Below are 24,270 nucleotides of genomic sequence, written 5' to 3'. Positions count from 1 at the left end.
TGTCAAGCCGAACCACAGAAGTGATCCCTGGGGTGAATTTCCTATTAGCCATCCAATCATCAAGATTTTTCTTGAAGAGTGCTAATGAGGAGCTCTGTTTGACATAGATAAGTAGTCTGTTCCAGAGTATGGGAAGTCTCTGGGACAGGAATCTATCCCTCCAGTATGTTCTGTTTATTGTGGTGACAAGGTTTAGGTCCCTAGAGTGAGTAGCTTGGAGGGATTGGGATTTCTTTAAGTGGAGTATGTCCAACAGCTCTGGGTTTGACATAGCTTTGTATGTTAGGCAGAGATCACCTCTGAGTAGGCTATATGTGACAGAGTAAAGCTGGAGTTTTTTGAGACAGTTTGCGTAGGGCATCTGTTTGAGGCCAGTAATACTCTTTGTGAGGTATTTTTGCGGCCTTTCCAGTTGTTGTAGATGTCTTGTGAGGTACATACCAAAATGGGTGTTGTATTCTATAATGGGTCTAATGAGTGATGAGTAGACGGGAACAATGACCTCTTTTTTTCTGGATGAGAAACTTTTTGTGATGAGGTGTGCCACGTAGAAGGATTTCCTGACCACTGTGGTGATGTGATTATCAAAGGAGAGACTACTGTCCAACTGTGTCCCAAGGTCTCTTATCACACTTTCGGTGTTAAGTAGACTACCGCCTATGTGGTAGTTCATGGGTACAGAGCTTTTACCAAAGAGGATGACAATGCACTTTTTGGCATTGAGTTTGAGACCATGGCTTTGACACCAAGCATCTGTCTCAGTGAGGCCCTATTGTAGGATGTCCACATCATTAGGAGTTTCGATTATGGCTCCTAGTTTGCAGTCATCTGCAAATTTAGTTAACCAAAGATCTTCTGTGTTAGCCTGTACTTCAGAGAAGTAGATACCAAACAGGAGAGGACCCAGGACTGAACCCTGTGGTACTCCACTTGTCACTGGTCTGAAGTCTGATTTGGAGTCTGCTACTTTCACAGTGTGGGTTCTGTCAGTAAGCCAGTTGGCAACCCATCTTGTGACATAGGGATTTATACCTAGTTTAGTGAGTTTATCTATAATTCCAGAGCAGGGGATGGTGTTGAATGCTTTGGTGAGATCTAGATAGGCTGTGTGAATCACCTTACCCTCATCTATGGCTTTGGTGACTACTTCAAAGAAGACTATCAGGTTTAGGAGACATGATCTACCTTTTACAACCCCAAACTGTGTGGGGTCCAGAGTTTGGAGATCTTCAATGTCTTTGTTTATAAGTTCCATGATGATACGTTCCATGGCCTTGCACACCAGGCTCGTCAGGCTAATGGGGCAGTAGTTCCCGGGGTATGTTGTGGCCCCCCCCCTTTGTGGAGTGGGATAACCATCACGGTGCATCATTCAATGGGCACAAAGCCTGAGGTGAGACTATGATTGAACATGGTACTTAGGTGGGGTGCCAGTTCATTCTGTAGTTCATGTAGAAGGCAGCCTGGGATGTTGTCAGGTCCCATGGATGCTGTGTTTTTGGCTTTGGAGAGTGAGGCTTTTACGTGTGCAGCCATGATTACAGGAACTTTGCATTCTTCCGGTATAAAGATGGGCCCTTTAGGGGGTGAGAGGGGGGTAAAGTTAGCACTGAACCTATATTCCAAGATGTTGGCAATATCAGTTGGTTCTGTATATTTAGGTTCATTGTGCTGTAGCTTTTTAAAGCATTGTTTACATGTTTAATTATCTAATGAATTGATTAAGAAGGATAAAATAGGGGCTAGGTATTTATAGAGTGATAGTAACTTAGACGTTCATAGGTTCATGGGTTTATAGGTAGGTACTAGGCTATTGGCCCAAGGGCGTAAGTAAGCCTAGCCAACAAGGTTCCCTGGCTTACGCCACCCAAGAAAGTTAATTTCCTGTGCCCCTGTCGAGCAGAGCCACAGAAGTGATCCCTGGGGTGTATTTCCTATTTCCCATCCACTCATCAAGATTTTTCTTGAAGAGTGCTAATGAGAAACTTTGCTTGACATAGATGGGTAGCTTGTTCCAGACTATAGGAAGTCTCTGGGATGGGAATCTATCCCTCCAGCATGTCCTGTTTATTGTGGTGACAAGGTTTAGGTCCCTAGAGCATGTACCTTGGAGGGATTGGGATTTCTTTAAGTGGAACATGTCCAACAACTCTGGGTTTAACATAGCTTTATATGTTAGGCAGAGATCTCCTCAGAGTAGGCGATATGCTACAGAGTAAAGCTGGAGTTTTTTGAGATGGTCAGTGTAGGGCATCTGTTTGAGGCCAGTAATCCTCTTTGTGAGGTACTTCTGTGGCCTTTCCAGCTGCTGCAGGTCTTGTGAGGTACATTCCAAAAGGGGCATTGTACTCTATATTGGGTCTAATGAGTGCCGAGTAGAGGTGAACAATGACCTCTTTTTTCCTGGATGAGATCCCTTTTGTCATGAGGTGTGCCACATAGAAGGATTTTCTGACTACTGTGGTGATGTGATTATCAAAGGAGAGACTACTTTCCACCTGTGTCCCAAGGTCTCTTATCACACATTTGGCATTAAGTAGACTGCTGTTTATGTGGTAGTTCATAGGTACACAGTTTTTACCAAAGGGGATGACAATACACTTTTTGGCATTGAGCTTGAGGCCATGCCTCTGACATCAGGCATCTTTCTCAGTGAGGCCCTTCTGTAGGATGTCCACATCATTTGGGGACTCAACTATGGCTCCTAGTTTGCAGTCATCTGCGAACTTTGTTAGCCAGATGCCTTCTTTGTTAGCCTTTACTACAGAGAAGTAGATACCAAACAGGACAGGTCCCAGGACTGAACCCTGTGGTTCTCCACTTGTCACTGGTTTGAAGTCAGATTTGGAGTCTGCAACTTTTACAGTGTGGGTTCTGTCAGTGAGCCAGTTGGCAACCCATCTTGTGATGTAGGGATTTATACCTAGTTTAGTGAGTTTAGCTATAATTCCAGAATGGGGAATGGTGTTGAAAGCCTTGGCGAGGTCAAGATAGGCTGTGTGAACCACCTTACCCTCATCTATGGCTTTGGTGACTGCCTCAAAGAAGTCAATCAGATTCAGAAGGCATGATCTGTCTTTCACAAACACGAACTGGGTGGGGTCCAGAGTTTGGAGGTTACCAATGTCTTTGTTTATGAGTTCCATGATGATACGTTCCATGGCCTTGCAGACCAGGCTCATCAGACTAATAGGGCGATAGTTCCCAGGATCAGTGGTGGCTCCCCCTTTGTGGAGTGGAATAACTGTTGCTTTGCATTATTCAGTGGGCAAAAAGCCTGACATGAGACTATGACTGAACATGATGCTTAGGTGAGGAGCCAGTTCATTCTGAAGTTCATGTAAAATGCAGCCTGGGATGTTGTCCAGTCCCATGGATGCTGTGTTTTTGGTTTTAGAGAATGCAGCTTTTGCCTGCATAGATGTGATTACAAGGACTCTGCATTCTTACTGTATAGCTATGGGCCCTTTAGGGGGTGAGAGGGGGGTAACGTTAGCACTGAACCTATCTGCCAGGATGTTGGCAATGTCAGTTGATTCTGTAATTTTCATGCCATTGTGCTGTAACTTAGAGCAGATCTGGGTGCTGCCATTGAGATTCTTGACATAGCTATAGAATGCTTTGTGGTTGCCCTAAGAATCAGTGGTGATTTTGTTTTCGTAGCTAGCTTTGGAGGGTTTTATGAGGGATCTCAGCTTCTTACTGAGGCTGACCAGGGAGCTCCTCCACTCATGGGATTTTACTCTCTTTTGCAACAGTTTCTTCCTTCTTTTGGAGAGTTTCTTTATGGCAAGGACCACCAGATTGGCTTCCTTTTTTTGGAGGATAGCATCTTGGTTCTGTTTGGGATAGCATTATCCATGCACTTGTATAAGTGCTTATAGAGTGCATTTGTGTAGGATTCAGTAGTCGTAACTGTATTGTCCATCTGCATGGGTGTCGTGAAGTTCACCACTTCTGTCTTAAGAAGCATGAAGTTGGCTTTGGAGAATTATTTTACCATGGTTTCCCTAATGGTGGGTGGGGGCAGGATGTGGATATCTAGGGTGATTAGCTTATGGTCGGATATGACCAACGAGGAGTTGACTTTAGGTGTGGAATACCAGTCACTCATGTTGGTAATGACTAGGTCTAGGATATTGTTGCCCCTGGGGGGGGTGTGGATAAGTTGATCCAGGGCATTGGAATTTATGAATTCCAGAAAGCGTTGAGCAAAGGAGTTAGTACATGGATAGTTTTCCCAGTTAATGGTGGGGTAGTTGAAATCACCCATTATTAGGGTGTTTAGTTGAACCCTAATATTTTCCAGTATATCAAGAAAAGAGAAGTGAAAATTCTGGGGCATGGCGGGGGATCTGTAGCAAACTACAATTTGGAGTGCAGTTTTGCCCAGAGTTAGTTGCACTTGGATAACCTCGGATGCATTATGCTGCACAACTAGCCTAGAGATGTGGATATCCTTAATGAATATGGACACACCTCACCTTTGGTGTTCTGGTCCAGGTTAGATGGCCGAAAAGTGTAGCATGAGTTATAGCCTGGTAATGCAGGGCTGCTCTCTAGAGCCTTGAACCATGTCTCAGTCACTGCACAGATATCGATGTTTTCCATTTTAAGGAGAGCCTCTAGTGAGTGCGTTTTGAAATTTAGACTTCTAGCATTGAGTATTATTAACCTCAGTTTTTGCTTGCCTGTTCCTGTTATGGTGGTGAATTTGTCAATTGAACCCTGCCTAAAAAAGGCACTGTAGGGGCGGCAAGCGCCTTAGCCAGTATCCGGAATCCCAGGGGTGACAGGTGCAGGCCATCTCTGGCAAAGCATCATGGCCTGTCGACCATGTCATCCCAGGCAGACAGATACTGAATCCCCTTAGAATGACACCAGAAGCTTAGCCAATTGTTGAAGTCCATCATTTTGTCCTTGTACTGTGGTATCATTCTGGGTGATGGCAGGATGCTTCTCAGGACTAGGGTCATACCTGCTTGGGCTACAAGATCGGGGAGCTCTTTCATTTCTCTTTTCATGTAGTCCAGGGAGGTGCATCTCAGGTCATTCACATCAACATGGACAATGACAGAGTCATATTTGTACTTGTTGTGGAGTGACCTGAGTGCGTGGGTTATGTGGTGGATCCTGGCACCCAACAGGCAGCTGACAGTAACTTTCTCCTTGTTTAGCCTGGTGAGTGGGACATCAGTGTGCCTGACTATAGAGTCACCTATGACTAGTGTGTTGGATACGTTGGTTTGCCTTATGGACTGTGGTTTATTGGCACATTGAGTCTGTGAGCTATGTGTCATCTAATGAAGTCTCTCTGTACGAGGTGAAAGCGCTTATCATTGTTGGTTGGTTTATTTTATTTTGTGGTAATAAATGTTTTATCTTTGAACCTTTAGGAGAGCAGAATCGATTTTTTTTCTCTTTCTCAGATTTGGGATTTATTCTGAACAGGGTAGGCAGCATCAGAAAGCAAATTCCCACATGGGCCAATTTACAGTAAGAGGAAGAATTTAAAAGTAAATAGGCAAAGGAAGGATGTGGATTGAAGGAAAACAGAAAAATATATAGCATAATGAATTTGTTACTCTTCTGACTGAAGGAGGAAAAATAACAGAGAAAAATCTGGTTTTGTTTTGAGAGTTTCAGGGCAGAAGTAATATATTAATCCCCTGAATAAGTATAAAAAGAGCACTGTCTAAGGATGATTTATTTATCTTGAGAGAGACAACATTGCTGTCATTTTTGCAGAACCCCTTTGACTATATAATGGAGCTGGCAACATGCCATCATACAATTTTTCTGTTATAGCATTGTTATAGCAATAATACATAGATTATATAAAACAAAAATATTAAATGAATGATAGTTGTCAAGTGAAATGATACTTGTCTATGTTACAGAACAAGCTTAGCTGAAGTTTTATTGGATAACTTATATATTTGAAAGTGTGTTGCAAATGCATTCTGAAGAAATCTAATTTTGCTGATAACTATGTTTTTCTAAACTAATCTAGCTTCTGTTTTCTAATGATAAACATTGCATGTTATTTACAACAGGCAATGAACTGGTGTCCATGGCAGACAAACATTCTAGTAACTGGTGGTGGTATGAGAGATGGACATTTGCGCATATGGGACACAAGTACTGGGGAATGCACAAGATCTGCAAACACAAATTCACAGGTAAGTCTATTTTACAATAGCATGTTATATTGCATGGTGCCTAAAATATGCACCTACTATCCACACAAATTGTGTATTGCCTTTTCCTGGGGAGTTTTAAATATTGCTGAATTACGGAGTTAGTTATCTGAAATCTAACTATACAGACCACTTGGAAGGGAATTCTGGCTGTGGGATTCAAATAGCATACAAATAATTTCAAAACAAGGACTTCAGCAGTTAAAATTCTACTGCAGTTTGCCTAACATTCCATGTTTAATTCTGCAGTTTATGAGCAACACTATCCTAATTCAACATAGGATTAAACAGTAAATGATGGAATAGCATTAGGCTGAGTGTTTAATCTTAATATTCTCTTATTTTTTTCCATTGGAGATGTCAGTGAGATGTTGACTGCATATCCTAAAGTCAAAGGAGTAACCATCCTTAAGATGTTGCAAAAAAGGGAAAGTTGTGATTCTGTTTTTATTTTATGACAATTTATGTGTAACAACCATTTTTTAATACTTTGAGCAATGTTTCACATTATTGCCATTTCTTTAAACAATTCTATGAAAATGTATGCTTGAAATAATGTATTTTTACAGTCATATTAAAGGTCTTACATAAAATTACCATTAAATGATGATTAAATAGTGGAACTGTTCACTCATAGTGAGAGGGGAAATTAAATGTATGGATCCTATATTATATATGCTGAAAATCTGGTCCTCCGTCCCAATTCTATTGCCTTATGCTGGCTATTGACATTTATTTAGTGTAGTCAGCATATTATCATGACTCATATTGTTTTCAAAATGTTGTCCTATAACAAATATTGAATCTGTCATGTTTCAGACTTAGTCTATGCTTGGTTTCTACACCTTAGGATAATACTTCACGTGTAAATCATGAAATCACTTTTGCAATAGTGCATGCCCATTTTTTTCTTGGTGTCACTTATTGCAGGACTGACTATACACTGACACCTACTTCTGTATTCCTTTTGGACTAAATAAACTTTCACATGGGACCAGGGCTGCCAGTGTAGGGCAATAACTGGTGGAGAGCAGGTCCAGTAATTAATGGGAGATGGAGAGATGACCAAAATGTCTGAGCACAGCCTCATCTTCTCTCATAGTAGGGAATACTTGCAAATCTTTGAGTAATGGGTCATGTAGTAATGAAGTGTAGCTACAGGTACACTCCTCTGTATCGAGTGCTGATGTGTGCCTTAACTCCAGTTTAGGTGGCTCAAAGGTTTTGTTTTGAAACTGTTTTACCCTAAACTATCTCAGGCAATCTACACCCAGGGAGGACTATATCATTAGTACTGTGGTTCACAGCCCTAAAAACAATCCATAGGATGGTATCCACCATGATGATTCACACTTAATAGAACTTCTGAAAAACACTGACATGGGACCTTGAGGATTACAGAGACCCCAACCTGAAGATCCAGACCAATACATCCAATGTGGATGACAATTTTAATGAACTGAATGCCTTCTCAGGAAAGCAAAAGGGCTGAAATGGGAAGATATTTATTTCAATAATAGCCTGAAAGAAATAATTCCATCAGGAGGACTCAAATTATATAAAAACACTAATTTGGAGCAACAGAGGAGGTAACCTACAAAATGAATGGGAAGGTACATTGCTAGAGGCTAGTTTAAAATTGGTAGCAATCCAATTCAAACACAGCACAGTGCAAGAGGCCACTGCCAACAAAGACATCCTCAAACAGGAAATGGATTGCAAAGTGAGGAATGGCAGTGAAGACTGGTTTAAGGAGACTGAAGGAAAGATTTCTCCTTTTGAACAAAAAGTTATGTATAAGAAAATCAGAAAAATGAACAAGGACTTTAATGATCAACAAACTAGCCCCTAGGAAAAGGATAATGACAAATTATTATCCCAGTGATAAAAACTCAAAGGGGGATATTCCAGGGCGACTCTTTGTCACCACTGCTATTCTGTCCTGCCCTTAACTCATTAAGCTGTGTACTTAACAGTTTAGGCCATGGCTATAACTTGGCTCCCTAGAAAACAACAAAGTGTAAAGACTTCTCATCTTCTCATTGTTGATTATTAAAAACTGTATAGCACATCAGATGAGGAACTGAAAGCACAACTGCAAGTTATCAAAACTTTTTCAACTAATATAAGAATGTCATTTGGTCTTGACAAATGTGCAAAAGCAACAGTTAAAGCCAGAAGACTGCAGCAGAACTGTAATCCAAGCCAGAAGGCTAAAAAGAAGAAACCAGTAGAACTTTTAAAGATTTATTTTGTTAGCGCTTTCATTCACAAAATATGTGAACTTCTTCAGACAAAGAATACTTGTGCCATTAAAATTTAAATAAAACTAGTACAATGGCATCACATCCTTTCCTCTGAGCCTACATAAGTTTTAAAGGTATATATGTCAATTTATAAAACCATACAAAACCATGTATAAAAAACATCCACAAACAACTGTAAAAAACAAACCCTTCAAAGGGAGTCTATGTTAAAAAATATATATGAACAATAGAAAACATACCTGCATATGTTCAACACCATCCCCCACTCTGGAATTATAAATAAACTCACAAAACTAGGTATAAATCCCTATGTCACAAGATGGGTTGCCAACTGGCTCACTGACAGAACCCACACTGTGAAAGTAGTAGACTCTAAATCCAACTTCAGACCAGTGACAGTGGAGTACCACAGGTTCAGTCCTGGGTCCTCTCCTGTTTGGTATCTACTTCTCTGAAGTACAGGCTAACACAGGAGGTCTTTGGCTAACAAAGTTCGCAGATGACTGCAAACTAGGAGCCATAATCAAAACTCCTAATGATGTGGACATCCTACAAAAGGGCCTCACTGAGACAGATGCTGGTGTCAAAGCCATGGCCTCAAGCTCAATGCTAAAAAGTGCATTGTCATCCCTTTTGGTAAAAACTCTGTACCCATGATTTACCATATAGGCGATAGTCTCCTTAACACCGAAAGTGTGATAAGAGACCTTGGGACACAGGTGGACAGTAGTCTCTCCTTTGATAATCACATCGTCACATAAGTCAGGAAATCCTTCTACGTGGCACACCTCATCAAAAAAGGTTTCTCATCCAGGAAAAAAGAGGTCATTGTTCCCCTCTACTCATCACTCATTAGACCCATTCTAGAGTACAACGCCCCTTTTGGTATGTACCTCACAAGACATCTACAACAACTGGAAAGGCCGCAGAAATACCTCACAAAGAGGATTACTGGCCTCAAACAGATGCCCTACGCAGACTGTCTCAAAAAACTCCAGCTTTACTCTGTCGCATATCGCCTACTCAGAGGTGATCTCTGCCTAACATACAAAGCAATGTCAAACCCAGAGCTGTTGGACATGCTCCACTTAAAGAAATCCCAATCCCTCCGAGCTACATGCTCTAGGGACAATAGCCTAGTACCTACCTATGAACCTATGAACCTGAACCTGAACATTTTAAATTACTGTAATCATTCAAACCAAGATGAACACAAGCATGGAGTTTCAGCTGCCACAAACATTCCATTTCCTCTAACTTCAATGACCAAGGGCCACCCCTTACATCCTTCTTTACTTACTCAATGACCAAGAATAAAAAGGTATGCCCTGGGCATTGTTTAAATTTGACTTCGCTATTTCATACTGGTGTTCATAAATGCTCTGCCTCAAGTGTTTCTCAGTTTATCCTATGTAGAAGCCACAACATAATTGGCACCTGGCCAAGTAAACAACACTAGTGGTGTCACAATTATATTTCCCATGGATGGTCTATTTAGCGTTATTGATGTTAAACCTATTGGTGGTGTCAATAAATTTACAACTTGTGCATTTCCCACATTTATACATACCACTACTTGGAATATACAAATTTTTAAGTCTTTCCAAAACCATCTTTAAGGTCTGACCTTTCTTGAAAACCACCTTAGTCTCCTAGTCTAAAGTTCATAGTTGTGTCTTCACTGATCATTACCCTGTTTTTCATGATAATATCATGTAAGGCTTGTCCGTCAATGAAAATAGAAGTAATAAAACTGGTAGTAAAGTCAGTTTTGTTGGAACTCTGTTCTACATTCAAGCTAGTAACCCCATTATCAGACATAGCCATAGGTAGTCTCCTCTGCCCTGCATACAAGATAGGTTTAAACACCCCTGTTTCTCTCTTGATAGTGACTTTAGTTATAACGTGGTCTACCAGCTGAGGGGGAAAAGCCCTCTTGAGAAACATATTCCTAAGTAAATTACATTCTTCATGAAAGGTAGTTTCCAAAGAGGACATCCTAGCAGCCCTTACAAGTTGTCCTTTAATGATTGCCTTCTTTTGGTGGAAGGAGTGTGAGCACTCGAAAAAAAAAAAGCATTTGAGTATGTGGGTTTTCTATATATCTTAACCACATACCCCTTATTGGGTATGTCCTTAGATATTAGAACATCCAAAAAAGGAATTGATGCAGATGCAAAATTAAAGGTGAATTTCAAAAAGGTGGTGATGGTAGAGATGTGATTAACAAACTGCTGAGCTGTTGTATACCCACCTTTAAAAATGACAAAAATATCATCAAGGTAACAGGTATACCAAAGTACCCTGCTTTTAAACATTTCATCCTTGAATAGATTTTCGGACTCCCAATGTGCCAGCACACAGTTGGTGAAACTCCCTCCACAGGGTGACCCCATGGCCACCATGGTCCTTTTTAGGTAGTATTCTTTATTAAACAAGATGTAGTTATTGGACCAAATAATGTCCAAGACGAATTCCAACAGGTATGTCTCATCATTATAAGCACCTTTCCTATGTAGATGTTCCCTGACCCGACTTATGCCCAAATGTTGTGGAATAACTGTGTAGAGATCCTTAATGTCAATGGTCAAAAAAATGTAAAATTCATCAATTGCAAGAAATTGTGTCTCTAAGAAATTCCATGAATCATGGCAAATTTGTGTCTCGTTCAACAAGTACTTCTTTAACTTCAGTCAACAAATTAAGCACAGGCATAGGTGATGCACCGTTTACCTTCCACTATGGGGTGCATGGGAGGGTCGGCCAGGTCTTTATGGATTTTCGGAATACCAAAAATAGTTGGGAGTCAGGGGGGATGCACTGTCTAGATAATTGTAGGTATCTATGTCAATGCTGGCCTCAATAAACAAGTCATTCAAGAAGCTTCTAATTCTACAATGTGTTCCACTGATCTCTTTTAAGGAGGCTTTGACATAAGCATCAGTCTCCAAGATACGCTTCACCCTACATATGCAGCCACCCTCATCCATGAATACCAGGCCTCCCCCCTTATCAGGTTTCATGACCCTGACCTGGTGCAGTTTAAGTGTCTGCAGTGCTGTCCTTTCACCCTCTGACATGTTAAACTCTCTACTAAATTGATGTGATTTATTAAGAAGATGTCTAATGTCTAACTCACACATTTTTTCATACACCAGCAGTGTAGGATGTAAGGGCAGATTAAAAAAGCTTGAAACTCTCCAAATGTCATTATACAAACAATTATTGCCAAACAATAAATTCAAATTCACCTTCTGTACAAACATTTTAAGGTCCACTAGTGTTCTAGCCAAGTCAGCATGTGCACTCGGAACAAAGCCAAGGCCCTTACCCAAAAAATCAACTAAACTATGTGGCACATCATAGGAAGACTAGTTATAAATTTTAAAGTCACCTGTAGAATTTACTAAAACACGTAAATTAAGTTAATTGGATTCACTGTCATTCACCGAAGGGGCCCCCTCGAAGGCTATCTCCTCTGTCTGTTGCATTTCCTCTGATGTCGGCCTTGGGAATAACCACCCCTCATTCCTGGTTAGCTTCTTGCCAGGTCCATCTGAAACTCCCCTTGTTCTGGTGTTGTTTTGTTATTGTACCTTTATAGGAAAGAGGTATGGACATCCCTAAGGACAATACCAAAAATGGGAAGTGGAAGAGACCCACTACATTTTTGCCCCCATTGCATCCCAAACTTGCTGCATTTGAAAGCAAATGTAAAGAAATATATGGGACCCCCCCCCCAAAAAAAAAGGTTTTACTACATAAACCAAACCGAAAAGGAAGCGTTGTTGCCCATAACCACAGATAAAACGTGCAGGGTCATGAAAGCAGACAAAGGGGGAGTTATCTCAGTGACAGATTTTTGCTCTTACCACCAAAAGATTTTAGACATGCTAGGACTGATTTAAGCACCATAACTGCACACAATAAGGAAGTGCACCATAGATTCAAGTCCCTGCACAAGAATGAGCTTATCAACAGACTGCTTGAATTTCTTAGTGTTTCATATTCCAAAATGCCTGCTTTCTCTGGCACCTCCATACCCCATAAAAAAAGTGGACCCTCGCCCCTTATAGAACATCATGGAACTAATGTTTTTTTACCTGGAAGTAGAATTTAAATCTAAAGCCAAAATTAATGTCAAACATTTTGGATATCCTAGACTTTCTTAGGAAGACCAGGGATACTGCTATCAATATGGACACCATGTAGATAGCGCTTCCACATCAATACTACATTCAGGCATCTGCTGAGGCCTACAGCAAGGACAGGGCAGAGCCCCCAGGTGAAATAGAATTGCTAAGCTCATTACTTCAACTACTGGTCCAAAACAACGTTTTAAGTGCCACAAATAATTTTTCAAACAAGACACATGCATAGTTATGGGGGTAGGAATGGCACCCAGCCTAGCAAACAGTAGTGGGGAAATGGGAGGAGACTCTGTACTAATCAGTTTTCCAGGATTGCATAAGATGTTACTATCATTTCATAGATTAAATTTTTATCTTACGGCAAGAAAGCAGAGATAGATTGGAAGAATTTTTAGAATACATCAACAGTTCTCCTCACTTCCTTCGCTTTATCTCCAACCACGACCCAGAATCCTTCAACTTTTTGGATCTCACCCTTTCCAAGAAGATTGACAAAGGGCCTCTCTCCCATGACTAATGTAGAAACCTACCATGGTAAACATGCTGCTGCATACAACAGTATGCACTCTCATATCACTAAACAAAATGTAGTTAAATATAAGGGGATGCGAATTGCCTGACCATGTTGGCTTCTGTTTTCTATTAGGCACCATCCATTTGGACCACCTCAAAAGGCAACAGAAATGCAAGGTTTGGCAAACTAGACTGAATGCTAATAAATCTCCTGGCCTCAGCTCTATAGTTGTTTGATCCACAGCATCTTGGTCTTGAAAAAAAACTTAACCATAAAAGCTATTACTAAAGTCCTGGATCCTTTAGTTAATCATTGAGAACTTTTTAAATACTTTTGAGTTGCTACTGGGAATGGACCATAATTTGAGCACCCACCCATAACCATGCTACCAGACAACTCTCCAAGCAGCATTAACAATCAGCTGCTGCCCCCCACATGTTTCTAAGGACTTTACTCATTAGAACCCTGATCACACAGAGTCTGGCCACATAGCAGAAGATAAACCCAACACCAATGAATCAGGAAGATGGTTTCTTTGATAAAAAGGCATTCAGTGACGCACGCCTGGTAGACTGGAAGACTAAAATCATCAAAGCTGTAGACGAGGAGAAGATGGTTCACGCAGCCTATCTTGACCTCACTAAGGCTTTCGATACCATTCCCCAGTCTGGAATTATAGCTAAACTCACTAAACTAGGTATAAATCCCTAAGTCACAAGATGGGTTGCCAACTGGCTCACTGACAGAACCCACACTGTAAAAGTTGCAGACTCCAAATCTGACTTCAAACCAGTGACAAGTGGAGTACCACAGGGTTCAGTCCTGGGACCTGTCCTGTTTGGTATCTGCTACTCTGAAGTACAGGCTAACACAGAAGGCCTTTGGCTAATGAAGTTCACAGATGACTGCAATCTGAGAGCCATAGTCAACTCCCCAAATTATGTGGACATCCTACAGAAGGGCCTCACTGAGACAGATGCCTGGTGTCAGAGCCATGGCCTCAAGCTCAATGCCAAAAAGTGCATTGTCATCCCCTTTGGTAAAAACTCTGTACCCATGAACTACCACATAGGCAACAGTCTACTTAATGCCGAATGTGTGATAAGAGACCTTGGGACCCAGGTGGACAGTAGTCTCTCCTTTGATAATCACATCGCCACAGTTAGTCAGGAAATCTTAGGTTGAGAGGTATGACACCAAGTGTGTATACATTTGAATTCTGCCTATACTGTGGAAAGTATTGGAATGATACTGCTCTGGGTGTGATCAAGTTATGTGAAACAGCATCTGACTTCAAATTTATCTTTTGTGGCTCGTGATGAATCAGACCAGCTTCTCCAAGCAGATCTGTATTAATCTTATTTATTCTTGTAATGACTCCAAACATGCATGCCACAGTTCTACCAAGCAGATTATTCATATAAAGGCCACGTAACATATAGATACAAAACTCACACTAATGTCCCTTCCATTCAGCCATCTCTATGAATCTTCCTGTACACCTGAGTTTACCTGTACAGCTTTGTGTTTCTGTATCTGCTTTGTGTAAGTTCAGACATTTTAAGATGCTAGTAAAAGTACCACATGATATTACAGTAACATCATGCTTTGTATCTGTTTTGAGATTCCATGTATTAGGAGTTTGACTAAACAGTCTGATTCAATATAAGGTATAGCAGCCACTGAATCCTAGAAAAATGCTTTCTGAACACCTTTGTTATTTTTTTTTTCTCAGTGGCTACTTCTTCTGCTTGCATAGTTTTATTCACAGCAGCAGAATGTCTCAACTTGATGCATTTCTTACACCTGCTGCTTTATGCAGCACAGAGCTGCAACTCACTTTAAAAATGGTTATAGACTGTGCAGCTGAAAGACCGATTCACTCTGCTACTCATGCACATTGTTGTTGTCTTTCGGCCGGGGTCGCCACAGCGGAACTCCGATCCGCTAATGATTGGCAGTAGATTTTCACAAATGCCGAGGTGCCAGCTCGACGTTCAACCTTCAAAGAAGGCACGTCTCATGCACATTACTTTTCAGTAATCATAATTCTACTGAATTTGCTATTTTCTTTGAGTTTTACTTCACACACGACATTTGTTATAATTATCATTGTTACTTTACTGTTTCAGCCTCTCTAACATTCTGAATTGCCTTTTCCAAAGTGAAATTCACTTCCAGTTTCAAATTTTGAGACATTAGTATATCAACCAGCCCAATCAGTTTCATCTCTAATTTAAACATCTTTTGTCTTGTTAAACCCACAGTATTTAGACTACTCCTTATTGAAAAGTTAGTACAAGCATTGCTGAGTACAGAAACACCACAAAATAAATAACTAGATAAATAAAATAACTAAATTAATAAATGAATAAATAAATAAATAAATGACTGAAAATACTGGCAAAATGAAAATATTGCCGGAAGACAAGACACCTGCACCTCTAACATCCCATAAACGTATATGTATACCGACTACAAGATCCCCAAAGCTCAGGGAAATGGAAATATTCTGAGAAATGGTAATGTACGTAATATATCTAAGCCTGGATTTTTGGTTATTCAGTCTCCATATTTCAGAGCTTGGCATATTTAGCACTGACATTTTAAATAATTAATTATTTAGAAAAGTGATATAAACATCTTACAAAAGCTTCCGCTAACTCTTCCTTATCTTGAGCACATGTGTGAAAGCATACCTTTTCCTGAATAATATTTCTTTTTGGCAAAAAAAAAAATGTTCATTGAGTTTACTAATTACTGACTCATGCAACACTCTGGCACTCAGAAAATGAAAATGAATCGTAAAATCACTTCCATGTGCTTGATCATGGTATAAAGTAATGTGCTTGCTTGCAGTATAGTATGAAAATGCTGGTACAAAAAGACCCCAGAATTCAGCATTTCTTTTTTTTTTTTGAACGTCACTTGTAGAGCTTGTGGTGGTACAGAGTAGCTGAATTACAGTAATCCAAAGGATTGCTTTTTATCTTAAAGAACTGGGGGGTTGGGGATTTGGTGGGGCATGACTGATTACTGTTGAAAGCCAGTCAGCTTCCTACAGTAATGTGAAGGTCCGAAGACTTTTTTTTTTTTTGCTCTTCACCTGGCGAGGGAAGGTGCATGGGTTGGGTACTGTAAAGTTTGCAGAAATCCTTTTTTGTGGGGGTGGGGCAGGGCCCTAGTTTAGCCACCTACAGCTCTGTTTGCTTGTATTTCTTCACTTTCTTTGTCAAGCTTTGTTGTAGTTCAAAAGCATGTTTATCTTTGCCTCCATCATAGCCAAGCAAATGGCATTGTGCAGTTAAATGGTTCTGGAGGGTTGAATTTTTGCAACATTGGTTGTTTTTGGTTATTTTTGGTATTTTGGATACAAATTAGTTAAATTACTATACTGTGAATCACAATGGTAACTTTTTGGTAAAAGCAGCTTACTCTGAGCTCTGTGTTCCCAATATGCAAGGTCTCCAGAATCACCCAGTGAGAGAGATAATCCCAGAGTTAAAAAGCATGCAACTCACATCAGACCGACTGCCTTAGTTTGCTAACAATATTTGTTAATAACACATATATCGCATATATAAGCAATGTACTAAAATATTCACATTTAGTATTTGCACATAAAAGTATTTACTACCCAGATAAATGCTCTACACTAAAAATGTCTTACTGCCTTATTCCCCTTCAAGGCACCTCCGTTCTGTCAACAAGTTCTTAATAAACACAACTAGGTCTAATAACTCAGACAGAGACTCACTTTACTTTGGGTAACTTTCAAAAATATGTAACACCATCCCATAAATGATAAAACTTCCTGACAAACTACCAGACTTTAAAAGTCTGATAAAACTACATCTGAGTAAATCCTGGTCATGTTCATATACAGCACTAGGTTGACTCACCATTATCCCAGCATCTCTTCCATCTTTCTTGCCCATCTTAACCCCCTCCCCCCCTTTTCAACCATACACACCTCTTTATTTCTTTTCTCACTTCCCCTAAATCTTTTCTAACTTATCTTCTCTACCAAACTCTAAACTCTAGCTAGACATTCAAAATGCATGTACCTCTTTGCAGTGGTTTCCTAGACACCCTGCAATACGTTTTCCCTTCTAAAGTATAACTCCATTTACTTCCTGCAAGAATTTAGAGCTAACAGAACGGTATACATTTATACATATTGATGTAAATACTTCATTGTATCAACCCATTTTGCAACTATGTTTGTTTTTTTTTTTTTTGTGAAATGTAACTGTTGTTTTTCTGAGAAATGTGTAAATTCACTTATTAATATAAATGTAGAGTAATGGAGCTTTTCTGCCCAGCACAGGTTTCTGTTGAAAACAGGCTTTATCTAGTCAGACTTTCCTGGTCAACAAAGACAAATACATAAATATAGAAGAAATAATTTAACAGTAAACTATTGCAATACATTAATACACAAAATTGACACATTTTATTGACTGTTTTACTCATATTACTTACGTACTTGTAGTGTGCCTTCGTTGAAGGTTGGTAAACCGGTACGTAAAAATCCACTACCAATCCGGGAAAAGCCAAAAAACACAAACAAAACAAACTTACGTACTTGTAGTACTAAAAAATAACAAGGGCCTCAGATAAGGACAGTGATATTTAGTTTATTTTATTTGATATTTGTTGACTGGGTTAGTCCGACTGGGCAGATACCTTTCTCAGTGGAGACCAAAAGAGAAAGGCTCCAAAATGCATAGTATAAGAATAAACAACACAATAAGTAAATGGTAGTGACAATAGGTAAATATAATATTCACATCATGGTTTTCTACTTTACATAGTCACAGAAATAAAAAAACAAATATAACAAAAATCACAGTGCAGTGATATACAACTGCAATTAACTATTACACAAAAAACAGCAGTCAGACCAGCCACACAACAGGACACTGAGGTTGAGATAAACATTTGATAGGACAACAGAAAAACAAATATCTGGCTTTAGCAAATGAAAAACTTTTGAGGACATGACCATCACTGCACTTTCTTGGAGAAGGCAAATTAGCTTCACATTCAAGGAAGAGCCAATGTCCTTCTTGGATCTCTTCTATTTAAATTCATACTCCAAGACACATAATCCCTCTTAACTCTGATCCTAACTACATCCAAACCACACTACAGCCTAAGAAGACAGTCCACTAATGACCATACTCTCATAACTCCAGCCACTAACTTCATTCCACTGACTACTGTTCTTGCCCCTAAACCGTGGTAGTCTATGCCACCTGAATTTACTAAAATCAGAGAATAGAAACAGTTCAGATGTCAACAGAAACAATACATAATTGAACAATATCAGTGCACATGTCAGAACACAAGCCAGGTACATAACTCCCATAGTTGCTCTATTACATTCATCCCAGAAAACCTTGATTGTTTAATCTCCAAACCTCTACAACATATAAAGTCATACTCACTGAACTGCCCTATCCATTCCCTATTATATATGCAATGTCCCCTTCTTGTATTAACTCTCGTATTGCATCTTTTACTTTTCTGCGCTTTCTACTCTCTTAACTGCTAAAATTGCCATCCATACTTGTATATACTATATTCAGTATTTTCACTGGACCACATTTACCTCACCTATAGCCCCTGTAATATGTATTATATATTCCTGATACTACCTCTTTTTAAATCTTCTTGTAAATATATGTATAGTTTTTACATCTATGTTATGTCACTATACTGTATAATTTAGTTATTTTTTTTCAATGTTACTTTACAGTTGTTTCTATGTATGTAACTCAGGCTGAGCCTGCAATTGGTCAAATATGATCAGTGCTCTACTCTGGTAAACAAAATTAAATAAATAAATAGGCAGTGCAATACATCCTATAGGACTCAGAATCCACTCCAAGTTAAGAGCAGCAAGGCGGGAGATATGCTTCACCCCCCACCCCCCATTGTTCAACACTTCTGTAGGTTTGGCAGGGGGATTTAAGAAAGAAGTTAAAAAAAGTATAACTTCTATATCCAGAAACCTGTAACAATCTTATCCTCATGGTAAATAGAACCTAAAACCAGAAACAAAAGATGAGTAAAGATTAGGGTGCAGGAATTCTAACCACACCCCTATAATTTGGGTGTCTCCATACAGTACGGTAAGGTAATGCAGGAAGTTAGGTGTATGGGAGGGTGTGAACACTTAAACCCCACTCCTCATTATTGATGTCAGAAGGATATTGATGTCAGAAATTAACACAGAAGAGTCACAACACAAGTTTGCATCATGGCAGAAAGTGCTGACTCCCTGTCTGCAGTCCCATTCACAGACTATACTCCACCTTCAGCAGTCCCCAAAATGCCAGAGGTGAATGCATGCATAGTCACAAAACTGCAAAAGTAATCAGAATAACAAATATGAGTTGCAGTATGCTGTTTAACTGCTTTGACACCCACTCATTCTTGGCTTCCAGTTGTGCTTCATTCTGTTGTATAAAAAACACCACAGTATGCTAGTCTTCATGGTGTCCTTGAATGATTCAACAGTCATTCAGTTCCAGACAGATACTCTCATTACAGTCAAGTACATGAGACATATTGTCAAGGTTTAATGGAAGGGGTCTCCTATCCATAGTTGAATGGCAGGGACCCTTAGTTTGAGAGTGTACTGGAGGTTTGGCCTGCCAAGGCATTCTACAGCACTTCATCTGTCATTAAGTATCATAATTGTCCAAGTTCACAAATGAAAGACAAAGTTTCACTTCCCTTCCTTTCACATCCACTTTGGGATATTCTTCTAAGTTGTGCTATGCTACCACACATGCTTAATAAATCACTTGATACATATGGCCAGTGTGATGATGTGAGGTATTCCCAGCTATACTAGGAGAAGATGGGCAGTGGATATGTAACATATGCCAGCAGAGCTAGCTGGGATTTAGTAATGAATTACATGTCATTTGTATAATAAATCTGATTTATGCAGATGCTTCTGTTGAAAAATGTATTTGTAAAGCTTCTTGTGTTAAAAATGCACCAACAGTGGGTCCTGACTGAATTGTCACAGATTAAATGTAATGTTTTAACAGAGGATACTGCAACAGAAGAGGTTAGTGTCAGTCCAGCTAACTTTGAAAAATAGTAAGAAATTAAATTACTTAATTTAGGCCATAAAGATTGTATCTTACAGTTCTGACTGCAGCCAGAGAAGAAATATATGTGCCAGAGAATGGTTTATTAGGTTTTGTAGGAAGAGTGGGAGTGTTTTATTGTTTTATGACTTCCAGAAGCTTGAACAGATTTTAGCAAAGCTGTGTGTGTGTGTGTGTGTGTGTGTGTGTGTGTGTGTGTGTGTGTGTGTGTGTGTGTGTGTGTGTGTGTGTGTGGGTGTGTGTGTGTGTGTGTGTGTGTGCGTGTTTGTGCGTGTGTATTTTAACACATATGTGTGAGTCTCTGGGTAGTTGCTAGGAATGGGGGCAGCATAAGAACCAGAACTCAGATGACCAGATGTATGTGATGTCATTCTGTAATCTATCACTGAAATGATGTGTTTTAATATTAGATGAGACTGAAGTCTCAGAACAGTCTGGTTTTGGAACCTAACATAGAAAGATGACTGACCTACTTCATCTTGCCTTGTTCTAATAAGTGACTAGGAAATAGTAATTCTTTAGATCAGTCGGGAAAATATAATGAGAATAGTTAAGTACTGTTTTTCTGTATTTGTGTGAATCTATTCATCTGTGTTATTTTAATATTTCCTGTGAATGAAACTCTGGTGTTTGTTGTAAATAGATATTTAGTATTTTCATGTTCTTTTATTATTTCTTATTACATATATTTAAGCATTTTATTGTGGATGGTCATTTGAAGAATATTTTAACCTTTGAGAGTACTCATATATATTTGGTGACTCTGTGGCCACTCCTGAAATCCTTACTGCATTGGTCAAAACACTACCATTTGTGCTAATATTAATTTTACTCAGTATAATTGAGTATTCTTGTAAGAGCCTTAGAATAGCTGGCTTTGGAGTATCTGGTGGCAGTAACTACCTTATAGTCTGGGCAGAAGGGGGCATAGCTACTACATCTGTGCCAGCCTTTCCCAGGCGTGTGTATGCGTGCTTATGTGTGTGAAAATCAAATCTGTGTGTGTGTGTGTGTGTGTGTGTGTGTGTGTGTGTGTGTGTGTGTGTGTGTGTGTGTGTGTGTGTGTGTCAGCTGCATGGAGCAGGGACATGAAGCACTGGTTGCACAGAGAGGATGCTGGAGGACTTGGCTTTGACACTCGGTTGAAGACTCAACTCTATAGCTGTGCCAGTGGGGAGCTTTTTTGGGGACATGGAGGGAGACAGACTACAGAAATCCAGACTCTGGACTGAGTGTGTTCCCTCTGTGCTCTTAAGGGAAATTGTGCTTGCTGCATCTGGAAATACTGTGTGTATTTATTTTTATTCTAAGCAAGTGTCCCTCTCCAGTGACAGTGGTGAGGATTCAAGCTCCTTAATTACTGGCCCAGAGGGGGGACATCACAGCCAGTATGACCAGAATTTATTCAACAATATTATAACAAACAAATAAACAGAGTAATATTGAAATCCAATATAAGAGTGTCTGCCAGTAACATTACACCACAACCAGATGGCCTATGGTTGGTAGTTTACTCAACCTTCCCCCAACTTGCTCATCAGTATAAGCACCTGTAGGCATGCACGTCTGATGACCATTGAACAGCATGATATACCACCTGATCACCACCAGACAGATACCACCAAGCCCAGGAATGTAGGGAGAAGTGAATGGGGAAGGCTACCCACCAGGCTGTACTCAGCCTTTCTCTGGCCGTATTGTATCTGAGGTAGACATCCACTCACCAATAAGGAACATTTCTTTTCTGTATACATGTGATTTCTCTTTTTAAAACATAAGTAGCAATTCTTCAATTAAAAGTCATCATAGCATTCTGCAATACACTATCTATCTATCCATCTATCTATCTATCTATCTATCTATCTATCTATCTATCTATCTATCTATCTATCTATCCTCATACACATTCAGTTCATAGTCACTGTCTGTCTCCATATCAAAATAAGAATTTTTTCTTTACATACTATTTCAAAAAATACTACTCCCTAACCATGGCAGTTTGAAGGCATTTTTTATAAACAAGGATACATTTACATTAAATAATTCAAACCGTACTGTGACAGAAGGACTTTATCAATATCAAACACAGTGGGTCTTTGTCATGAACTATCAATGTTTAGAAACTTCCAAAATTAAAAATGGTGCTAACCTTGAAACTCTGAAATTAATAAATTTTCTGCAAGCCTCAACAGCTGATGGAACCCATGCCTGCCATTGCAATAATGTTAGAATAACTTCTGACCATGCAGTGATCATATTGGAAAGCTATGACCTCAGTGTTAACGGCTCCTGAAGACTCAAATGCAACAGATTTCTCTTAGTAATTAAGCCCAAATCATTACTATCAATATGAGTGGTGACCATACAAGAAGGTCCAACTTTCAGCAACAGCTCATCCATTATGGATAGGACTTTACAAACAGGATCCCATTTCTAAAGGACTTTAAACACCAAAAGGTCTACACCCAAATTAGGACCTCTGACTTAAGTCATTGTTTTTGCTGCTGCATGGAGATAATGAAGTGACCCATGATGACTATCCTTCCTGCCAAGAGAAAACAACAAATAGAATACTAACAAATATAAGACAAAAAGGATGCAAAGGTCCACCTGCCCAGTCTGTTTATAAGCTGCACTGTCTGCTTTTCTTTGGCCATGTCTGACATCCACCCAATATGGAAGGAATGTGAGGAAAACCAATGTGTAGAGAACTTTGCAAAACATCCATCCAAATGCTTTGGAGTGAGAGATAAATGATATAACCACTTAAAATCCGACCTTGAAGAAAGGCTATTGGAAGCTAAAATACTAAGGGTATTAGCCTATGGCATTGGACACAAAAAAGAGGAAGAATATCTGTCTAAGACCACTTCATGTCCTTTGCCGAGCTGATCTTACATCTGCATAACCAGATGAAGACTGCCGCTGTGGGGATAACTAAATCATCCCACTCCAAAACTAACAAGAGCTCCCTGACTTGAAATCCCCTCAATACTAAAAGTAGAACAAAGTGGCACACATACCTCTCAACCTCTTAGAGCAAAAACTCTGGACAAAGCCTGACAGAATGGGGGGACAAAGGCCCAAAAATAGGGATAGATTTTAAATATTGCTCATATAAACTTAGAAAGTTGCTAGAATAACATGATTTGTCTTAGTATGCATTTTTCTGAAGACTATGAAATCTGAAACACAAATGTATATCATTATTTAGTGACTTCAGTCCTCAGATTATCCCAGTGATTTGCCAGAAAATCACAGATTTTATGAGGAACAGATCAAAAATATGAGGCAAAAATCTGGATATTCTGCAAAAATCTGGATATTCTGCAAAAATCTGTACAGTTGAGAGGTATGCACACAGCACATAAAAATAGTAATTCTTTGACAAAGAGTGTATCCCTAATAAAACAGAAGGAAGGAGGGGTTTTCCTATGGGTTATGGGAATCTCATATGTTACCTAAATGTTTTTCCCAACCCTATAAAACACTACTGATGACCTAATCTTTTGTATAGTCTGGAAGGCGCACCAGCTTTGCTCTAAAGCTGATCACCAGGAAATGTGAATGGTACTCACTGCCTCATAAGGCAGACATCTGAGAACAATGCAACAGGAAGCTAAGGAAGGGGAACAAACTCTCTCCTGAATAGACAACTAAAATGCTAACAAGACTGCCCCATAGCATTTTCTTGTGGTACTCATCCAGAAATTGAAGAACAACACTTGCATTATCCTTCTCCAATCAGCCACAGATAGGTTAGGATGGAAGTGGATTCTTCATTCATCCCTGGAAACAAGCTGTTTAATAGTGGTACCTGCGTCCTACATGAACTCCAAGAAGAGCTAAATCCAAACATAAAACTACTGCTCAATCTCAGCCTTACTACAGGATATGTGCCCAAAGAGTGGTGTACAGCAACAGTGATCCCACTCCATAAAGGTGGTGCCTCAACGGATCCTGGAAACTATCGCCCCATAAGCCTGACTAGCTTGGTCTGCAAAG

At 39.6% G+C, this 24,270-nt stretch overlaps 1 protein-coding gene across 1 annotated transcript in view; it reads left to right on the top strand.

Moving 5' to 3' along the window:
* Positions 1-24,270, top strand: part of CDC20B (cell division cycle 20B) — a 453,794-nt gene that overhangs the window by 416,222 nt on the left and 13,302 nt on the right. Inside the window, exon 10 of the mRNA XM_044064423.1 lies at positions 6,057-6,182. Within this exon, the coding sequence (XP_043920358.1) occupies positions 6,057-6,182 (126 nt within the window). The remainder of the gene's footprint in view (positions 1-6,056; positions 6,183-24,270) is intronic.

Source organism: Protopterus annectens, chromosome 2.part2 (genome assembly GCF_019279795.1).
Source record: "Protopterus annectens isolate FY-2018-M chromosome 2.part2, PAN1.0, whole genome shotgun sequence".
NCBI classification, from domain to species: Eukaryota; Metazoa; Chordata; order Ceratodontiformes; family Protopteridae; genus Protopterus; species Protopterus annectens.
Note: the sequence above shows the minus strand (reverse complement) of the source record. Positions and strands in the feature narration are given on the sequence as shown.